General features: G+C 55.9%; 3 protein-coding genes across 3 annotated transcripts; 2 read left to right on the plus strand and 1 right to left on the minus strand.

The window, feature by feature from the left end:
- Nucleotides 1-1348: 1348 nt before the first annotated feature.
- GNI_155300 (aminopeptidase N) lies at nucleotides 1349-4060 on the minus strand (the record flags this gene model as incomplete). The annotated part of the gene is made up of 1 exon (XM_011134575.1): nucleotides 1349-4060. The coding sequence occupies one exon, from the start codon at nucleotides 4058-4060 to the stop codon at nucleotides 1349-1351; it is 2712 nt and encodes a 903-aa protein (XP_011132877.1).
- Nucleotides 4061-4077: 17 nt separating this feature from the next.
- Nucleotides 4078-5907, plus strand: GNI_155310 (putative PPPDE peptidase domain protein; the record flags this gene model as incomplete). The annotated part of the gene is made up of 4 exons (XM_011134576.1): nucleotides 4078-4124; nucleotides 4265-4471; nucleotides 4522-5608; nucleotides 5701-5907. 4 exons carry the CDS (start codon nucleotides 4078-4080, stop codon nucleotides 5905-5907), a joined length of 1548 nt encoding a protein of 515 aa, XP_011132878.1.
- Nucleotides 5908-7764: 1857 nt separating this feature from the next.
- Nucleotides 7765-8141, plus strand: GNI_155320 (hypothetical protein; the record flags this gene model as incomplete). The annotated part of the gene is made up of 2 exons (XM_011134577.1): nucleotides 7765-7920; nucleotides 8058-8141. 2 exons carry the CDS (start codon nucleotides 7765-7767, stop codon nucleotides 8139-8141), a joined length of 240 nt encoding a protein of 79 aa, XP_011132879.1.
- Between the last annotated feature and the right edge of the window lie 927 nt (nucleotides 8142-9068).

Raw genomic sequence — 9068 nt, forward strand, 5'->3', positions numbered from 1 at the left:
AGTCGTAGGCGAGTATCGTCTCTTGTCGTGTCCACGTGCGCCAAACGCTTTTTGAGTAAACCGAAGTTAGCACTTACCATGGCAGCACCAACCACCGAAGCACGACGGCACAGAGGAACTACCCCGACCGCGAGTGATGAGCCAAGGTCCGATTCTTCCGCAGCGCGGCCGGGGAAGCGTGCGTGGTAATATAATGAGCATGTGAGATGGATAATTTTTCGAGTAGGTCGCTGTGTCCGTATGTTGGATGAGGTGCGAAACGCTTCGCTATTGTGACGGGGTCATCCGCCAGCGTGACGCCTGTCTTTTACAGCGGCATCCGCTGGTTCGTGTTGGTCCGACGACGAAGGAGATGAGATGCACAAGGCCATGAAAGGTCCACTGCTGAGGTGCTTTTTGCGAAAGATGACCACATGTTATATGCCGGCATATGAGGCTGGAGCTGGCGTATCAGGACGAAACGTGACGGCTCTTGGTCGGAAGCAGGGAGGGACGCGTCCAAATGATACGCTCTGCTCCAGCTACAAGTGCCTCCAAAAGCGTTGATGTCGCGGTCTTGTATTCGTGCGCCATCGGGTAACCCACTCCCGGCTGGGATGGACTCGCCATCCGGTTCGCTGGGTTTGCGAGTGGGCCGCTTTTTGTGTGGGGGTGCTGTGGACGGGGTAGGGCCTCTCTATTGGGCCGGGTCTATTTTATTTTGATGGACGACAAACCACGCACCGACGTTGTGAGCTATATCTGTGCCGATTGTGGCGCCACGACCACGCTCCAGACCACCGCCATAGTCCGTTGCCGCCAGTGCGGCAGCCGAATCTTGAACAAAAAGAGAAGTCGTCGACGTAAGCGATGCACCCCAGCATATATGCAGTGTACACAGACCTTTGCGATATTCACCCTCGTTTCAGTAACTCAATACAGCGCGCGATAACCCGCTTTGCGAACGCGTTTTCCCGTGATTCGTGGGCACGCGTATAACGTTTTCATATCCGATGGGAGAGAACGCTTCGGCGCGCGTCCGTCATATTCGCGAAACATAATGGCTCATCCCCCTCTGATTAGCTCTCAATAGTTAGCTCTCGATAGCCAGCCACACCCCCGCCTTCTTCACCGGATTCGGCTCCCGGTTCGGCCCAGCTGGAGCGCGCTGTTTTTCGCACATCAATCTGATACAGATCGCCGATTGCAAAGCCCTTAAGCAAAGACCACTAGTTTTTGCCGCCAAAGAGTCCTGGTGGGCAAAGAGTCCTGGTGGGCGAAAGAATCCGTTGGGCATAGCCTGCTGGTGCAGACCGTGTGTGTAGCCTGCTGGTCAGTCGTGAGGTTGTTGTAAAAAAAGCCTGACAGCTTACTTATGACAGCTGACGATTTCCTGAGTGCTTTTAGAGAGGGTTTGTGAGGCGAGCCAGTCGACTTGAGCCTTCATTTGGGTCTGTCGTTCGGGGCTGTACTTGTTGTAGTTGACAAGCTGCTTGGCGCAGACTGCGGCGACAGATCCGTTTATTTTGTCAAAACGGGCGACCTCTTGTGCAACGAATTCGTAACCCTTGCCGGACTCATCATGAAAGATGCGAAGGTTGTTGCTGAAGGCACGAGTTACAGCGCGGAAACGGTTGGGATTGGTGGACTCTGCGTATCGTGGATGTTGACGAAGTTTCTCAGCGCGTTGGAGGGTGTCATCGGCGGGACTGCAGGTGATTCCGGCGAACCAGTCATCGAGTAGGTTTTCGTCGTGCTCGACATGTTTGTAGAACTTGTCGATGGCGGCATCTTTTTCGGACGCCATCCTTTTGGACCATCCCATTTGAATGTTGTACACCGCCTGTCGGTCATTGTAGGTCTGGCACTTGGCCTCGTAGGCAGTTATGCGCTCTTTGGTGGCCTTAACGTCTTCGTCGCTTGTGTGTTCATCGATCATCGAAATATAGCTTAAGCACGCGTTCCGCAACTGCCTCTTACTACACGCCTCCTCCGTGATCTCCCAGTGCCCCTCATCCTTGCCCTCGTTCCACAGCTTGTTGAAGCGTTCCGTGAACTCTTTCTTGAAGGTAGCCGCAATCTCCTTTCGCAGCGCGTGCGTGCATTTGCTCAGCAACACCGGGTCCGACTGCTCCATCGTCGCCTCCAACGCAGCCGCCAGCGGCAGCCCCAGGCAAAATGCTAAGAATCCGTTGTTCTTGCCGCCCACTCGCTCGTTCTCCGCTAGCAGACCCTGGATGCCGTTCTTTATGTAAGAGTCGAGCTCGCCAGGAGCCGTGTTTTTATCGGCGAACTTCTGCATAATGGCGCGCTTGTACAACACCTGCGCGGCATCCCAGCGATTGAAGCTGTCCGTGTCATAGCCGAGCAGCAGACTCAGGTCTTCGGGGCATTCTAGGCCTTCTACGATGACTGGAGCGCTGAATTCGCGATTGACGGAGAGTGCGAAGCCCCCCTTCTTCAGCCCAGTCACCTTTTGAGGCTTGTCGCCCGCACTGCCGTCGATCTTAAGGGTCGTCTCGAACTCGGTAAGCTTGAACTTCTGTGTCGGAACGGCCTCCTTCTTAGACTCCCGGTCAATAACGCCCACGGTGAAAGGCATCATATACGCCTTCGCCTCCTGTCCTTCGGCGCCGGCATGGGCGGGCAGTTTCTGGGTAACCTTTACGGTGATGGCGCTGTCCTCCACCTCCAGTACCTCCACGACAAGTCTGGGAGTTCCCTTTTGGTGGTACCAAAGGAAGAACTGGTCGTAGTCTTCCTTCTTCCACCCGGAGGCGTCGAAGATGGCTGAAGCAAAATCATGGTAGTTTACGGCGCAACCATCGTATTTGGTGAAGTAGTGGTCAGTTCCCTTGCGGAAGTTGGCTTTGCCGACAAGGTGCTCGAGCATGTTGATGACCTCCGAACCCTTTTCATAAATGGTCATGGTGTAGAAATTGTCGATGCTCTTGTACTTGGGTGGGCACACCGGATGTGATAGAGGGCCTGCATCTTCTGGGAACTGAAGAGCGCGTAGCGCGCGGACGGCCTCGATGCGTTGCACACCTTCGTTCCATGCCCAGCGCTGGAACTCCTGTTCGCGGAAGTTGGTCAAGCCCTCCTTCAGCGTGACATTGAACCACGACTCAACCGTAACTCGGTTACCAGACCAGTTGTGGAAATACTCGTGACCAATCACGGCGGAGATACGTTGCAGTCTTCCGTCAGTGGCAGTGTCCTTGCAGCCGAGAATGCAGGAGATGTTGTAGGTGGTTAATGACTTGTTCTCCATAGCACCGACATTGAAATCTTCAATACAGATGATCGAGAACCGGTCCAGGTCGTACGGACGGTGCCACACTGTGTAGTCCCAGAACATCGCCTTCTTCACGCATTCCAACGCCCACTTGCAGCGCGCCAGGTACTTCTCTTCCGCGTAACAATACAGCTTAATCTCCCGATTAGGGTCAGGACCGTCCGACGGGTTTTTAAACGTGTCCTCCAACACACCCAACGGCCCTGCCACTACAGCAAAGAGGTAGCACGGCTTCTTCGACGGGTCTTCGTAAACACACACATGATTCGATCCCTGGTCCTCAGATTTGATTAGGTTGCCATTCGAAAGCATGACGGGATACCTTGCCTTATCACCCACCAAAGTAACCTTGTACTTGCTCATCACATCCGGTCTATCGATGAAATATGTGATCCTTCGGAAACCTTCCGCTTCACACTGCGTACACAACAGGTTGGCCGACTTGTACAAACCCATCAGGGCAGTATTCGCCGTCGGATTAACAAAATTGGTGAACTGCAGTACAAACTTTTCCTTGCCCCCCCAGCTGTCCTTCTTCACAATCAACAGCCCCTCCTTCTCTTCAAAGTCCTTACCACCCGCCTCCAGCTTCTGACCGTCCAATTCTACGCTCTCCAGCTTCAACTCCTCACCGTTCAAACACAGATCCTTCGACTCTTTCGGCTTCACCGTCAGTTTGGACACCACCTTAGTGTTCGTCTCATCAAGGTAGAATGTCAAATCAACGTGTTCAAATTCGAACGGAGGAGTTGGTCCATACGATTCGGGAGTTACGAAACACATCTTCCCAAAATTAATAAATGGAATCCGAGGTCTACCTGGCGGTTTATGATCTGTCGCGCGGCAGGTAACATGTCTCCCACACAACCACTCCAAGAGTATCGGGAACGTATCAGACCCAACGGGCAACGATGTTGATCGCACACGGCGCCAGCACATGGCTCTAGCACATGGCGCCAGCACATGACGCGACTGCCGTTTCCTTAGAGCCAAATCGTTGTCATCTCTTCTGATGCTCAAGGAGCCCATTAACGGACTGTGGCACACAGGCATCCGGGTTCATCAATGGGAATATACGTATGGACGATGCGTACTTAAAATGCGGTTCGGCGAAGCGGAAGAGGCCGTGGGAGCAGCACCAGTATCGGTCCGGAAGTTGGGAACAACCACGAGGGATATGCAAGAAATTGACGAGTATGCAGTTCACTATGTTTATCTTCACAATGACACATGTCCGCGAGTAGGTTCATGTGTTCGATTTACGACAAGTATACAGAGGAGAACTACGACATAATCCGACATAACTGTAACCACTTTACTCAGGAAGCTTTGGATTTCATTATACCGGGTAAGCAGATACCGAGTTACATCCGGGACTTGCCTAGCCAGGTGTCCGACACGGCTGTGGGGCGGGCATTGATAGCGATTTATCGAACGTTTGCGGAGCCGCGGATTTTGGCGAACAGGACCAAGTCGTCGGAGCAGGCGGCGATAGGTCACGTAATCAGTGACGTAGGGAGTGAGGCAGCCGTTCACAACGGGCGGCGAGATAGCTGTTCAAGGACGGCCTCTGGCGCAAGACACACCCGGACGGAGTCGCAAGCGCAGAGTAAGTCGCGCGCCGGGAGCAAAAAACTGAGCAAACGACGAGCCGAATCACCCGCCCGTGATACCTTGCGAACCGCCGACCAGCACCGGCTTACTATCGACAGCCGCACCCCCGACCGGCTCACGCAGGGCTCCATGGAGCGTGGCGACCCAACCCGCCCCCGGACCGACGGCAGAGGCGAACACGGAAAAACGGAACTCGGAAGGGGCCGCATGGACACCCAGGAGACTGGCTCTCGCAGCATGACTCGGTCCGTCGGTCCTCGCTCCACCGGTCCTCGCTCCACAGGCCCTCGCTCCACCGGTCCTCGCTCCACCGGGCCGCGGTCAACGGAACTCCGGTCGACAGAGGCTCGGTCGACAGAACTGCGAGCCGCCGAGACACGGTCTGCGAGCCTGCAGCGGCCGGGTGGCGACGGACTGGCGCGAGGGCCGGGTGTTGTGTGCGGCCTACGTCGCGAGGCGACACCTGCATCGTTCCAGACTTCGGGCGAGGCCGGTTTCTCCACCGACAGGCTATGGCACCCGAACAGCATGAACCGTCGCAGCTTGAAAGTGCTCAAGGATCGGCTGGGAGATCCCGTCAACCCCTTCATGAGAGCCGGAATTGCCCGCACATCACTGCTCTCTAGCCCCTGGCCCGAAGAGGACATGCCCCGGCGACATCCTGGTCGCGACGACACCGACAACGCCGCCAGGCCCGCACGGATCCAGACCTCCCCGGTCCAGACCACCTCCTCGGTCCAGGCCTCTCCCATCCAGACCTCCCCCGTTCTAACATCCCCGGTCCAACCCTCTCCACGGCCGCAATACAGCGGGCTGCAGTACAACGGAGCGCAACTCAACGGGAGCACGCAACTCAACGGGAGCACGCAACTCAACGGGAGCGCGAAATTCGACGATCAGAAGAACGGTTCGAATCTCGGGATGGGCCAGCCGGCGTTTGCTACACACCGCGTAATGGCCTCGACCGGAGCGCTGCCGCCGTCGACGCCCGCCACCACCCGGTCGCCCTCCGCTAGCCCGATGCCGCTCGACGGGCTCCTGTCCCACCGCGTACCGAATACATCACGACCCATCTCGCCACATGCTACCACCCCCATTGCGCAGAGCCCGGCGACCCAGCCGGCACTCTCCGCCCGGGTACCCGCCTCAACTGCGCTGGTGCCTTCTCCTTCGGGACGCGATCAGCTCCAAGACCGTGAACACCCTGGTGCTCTGCCCGCCGCTGCTGGGGGACTCCCCTACAACTCATCGGCCTCTTCCGATTCGGTCTCCATCGTGACAGATGACGACGCCTACTCGCTGGCTAAAAACGCCACTCTCATTCCTACGGCCCGACCAGGACCGGCCCGATCAGGACCCGTCTCGCAAAGACAGCCCCCTCCCAACACCACAGACACCGGGAGGTCCTGGGTCAACTCCAGCACGCCCACTGGATTGCTGTCCGGGCCACCTACTGGGCTAGGGCCTGCTGGACCGGGACCCACTGGACCAGGACTTGCTGAGAGAGGAGCTACACACCTGCCTGCTGCACCCCTTGGGACGTGTCTGCAGGAGGATGCTCCTTCGCCGTACACTGGACACACCAGACGCGCACTTCCAGCGGCCCAGCAGCAAGACCTAAGGCAAGACCTAAGGCAAGACCTAAGGCAAGACCTAAGGCAAGACCTAAGGCAAGACCTAAGGCAAGACCTAAGGCAAGACCTAAGGCAAGACCTAAGGCAAGACCTAAGGCAAGACCTAAGGCAAAACTTAAGGCAGGACCCAAGGCAAAACCCAAGGCAAGGCCAGAGACCTGAAGCGAGGAATGGCGAGTTCGAGGGCCCACCGGGCCGGCCGTTGGGGGCGCTGTCGCCGACGCTGGTGGGTGCGGGGCCGCTGGAGGACCGTGGGCCTTCGAAAGCGGCGCTGCCGTACCGGCCAGAGGGAAACTTGGCGGCTGGGAGTCAGCCGTTGGGCGACACGGTGGAAGCGGCGCTGCGGTCGCCAACCGCAGTAGCCGAGCCACCCAGGTATTTGCCGTCCTCGACCTCATTACCGTCGCTCTTCCCCAGCTTAGCCCAGAGCAATTCGCCCCGCTCTCATGACAGCCTCTCCGACTCCTTCGCCGCTCCCACCGGAGTGCCACCCGCTGGAGTGCCGCCAACCGGCTTCAATTTCCAACACACCACGACCACTCCGATGACCGCCCATTCGATGACCGCTTGTGCGATGACTGCCCTTCCGATCGCTGCCCCTTCGATGACCCCCGCGCAACCCATTGATGCCCAACCGATTACTGGTCAACCTATTACTGGTCAACCTATTACTGGTCAACCGATTGCTGGGCAGCCAAGCTTGGGTGCGAAAGCCTTATCCTACCCGAACAACTTGACGGTTCTACGTACCGGGCGGCAACTCGGTCCAGCTCCGACCGGTCGGGTGATGCTCGGAACCGAGTCCTTCAGGAATGATCCGCACAGGACCGAATTGCCGCCACCGCACGGACTGTTACGACAGGGCCTCCCGCAGACTCAGCCAGGCCTGCGCACGCCTGCCTTTACTTACGGCAGCACCAGCCCGTTGAGCTTCACACTCAACATACCGGTTCAGGTTGCCACTCCCCCAGTGCCCACATATATTCTCTCCCCGCGGATCGTGCCGACCGATCCGAACCAGCCGAGTGCGCTCTCTCAAATGCGGAACTGGGCGCCTCTCGGCATGTCTTGACCTAATGCCTCAAGCGATTGTGTAGTCCATGCTTGTGGCCAGGTTCAAGGTCTTTTCGATTTAGGATAATTCCTCCCCAGTTGGTCCAAATCGCGCCGAGTCCATGCTTGAGGCTTGTGGTTTGTTCAGTGACTACAGGCGGATTTTGTAGCCACGTAATTTTTGCTATGGAAACTAGATCAAATTCGCTCATTGTACCCCCGCCCCCCGTTGATACGGACGCCAAGCAGAAGGACAAAGTTATCATCGAAGGCAGCAACGTCAACGTGAACTTCAACCTGGTGGACTCAGATCGGCGTCCACTCCAAACTTTAACTCTTAAAGTAACCACCAGTCAACCACCTGCTCAGTCAACTACCTGCACAGTCAACTACCCGCACAGTCAACTATGTGCACTCTCAACTACCTGCACTCTCAACTACCTGCACTCTCAACTGCCTGTGTTTGCCAGCTTGTGCAGGGAACGGAGGTTGCTAAGGTGAAGCGTCAGCTGCGAGAGGCAACCGGATATACTCAAATGGAGTTTCGTTACAACGACAAGTAACCTGCCCCCCCAGCGAACAATTATAGTTGCCTACCAAACACTACCCCAAACACTACCCTCCCCACCCACTCCTTCTAATCTCAGGGTTATGATTGACCCGCTGTCATTAGTGGATGCTTGGGGTGACAATCCTCCACATTACAATATTGACGTTATTGTTAAAGACAACTAGCCCCATTTTTATCACTAATCACACAGTCCCTCTTCTTGTACAATACCCTCGCCCTGTTCATCCACCCTATTCATTTGCTTGGAGGTAACACTCTACCTATATAAGGAAGGAAATCACAACCTCTAATAGGCGTTTGTAGATAACAGAAAGGGGTAAGAGGCGTTGGAAGAAATGTGGGTGGGTTTAATTTCCTTTGTGTATGGTTTCGGGATATTTGTACGGTCACTTCGAAGAGAGCGGCTGTTTATTCGGAGGCTGTGCTGAAGATCACTTGACGCAACCGAACAGGTTACGGCCGTTTCTGTGAAGAAGCGAAAGCGGACTGCAGACTGAATGTGATCCATAACGCTCTTACACCAGCGATCGACATTTGTCACGTGGACCGCCAAAGTCAAATTTATTGTTTCGGCCATCATCATCCCATGTCCAGATTTGTGTCCGGGGTCATTTGCGTTTGCTGGGTTCCATGGTTGCGGTTTCCAGGAACACCTCCCCCCAGCAGCCCCTCCAGCAGCACTCGGCGCATTTCCGGTTCCAGCGAGCCAGAAAGGAATATCGCCCCCTGGGCTGGCGCATTTTGCTCAGTTCATTTTTTGGCGGCTCGAATCGTTCTTGGGATTGCTAATCTAATCTATCTGTGCAAATAGGTTGTAAATAATTTGACGGAGAGTCTTGGGGAAGGTTGGGGGTTCATCTTATGGTGTTCATTCTAGTCCGAGTCTCGTCTGGCTAGAGGGCATCCCTGGCGGGGGGGG

Source organism: Gregarina niphandrodes, assembly GCF_000223845.1.
Source record: "Gregarina niphandrodes unplaced genomic scaffold scaffold00045, whole genome shotgun sequence".
Classification (NCBI taxonomy): domain Eukaryota; phylum Apicomplexa; class Conoidasida; order Eugregarinorida; family Gregarinidae; genus Gregarina; species Gregarina niphandrodes.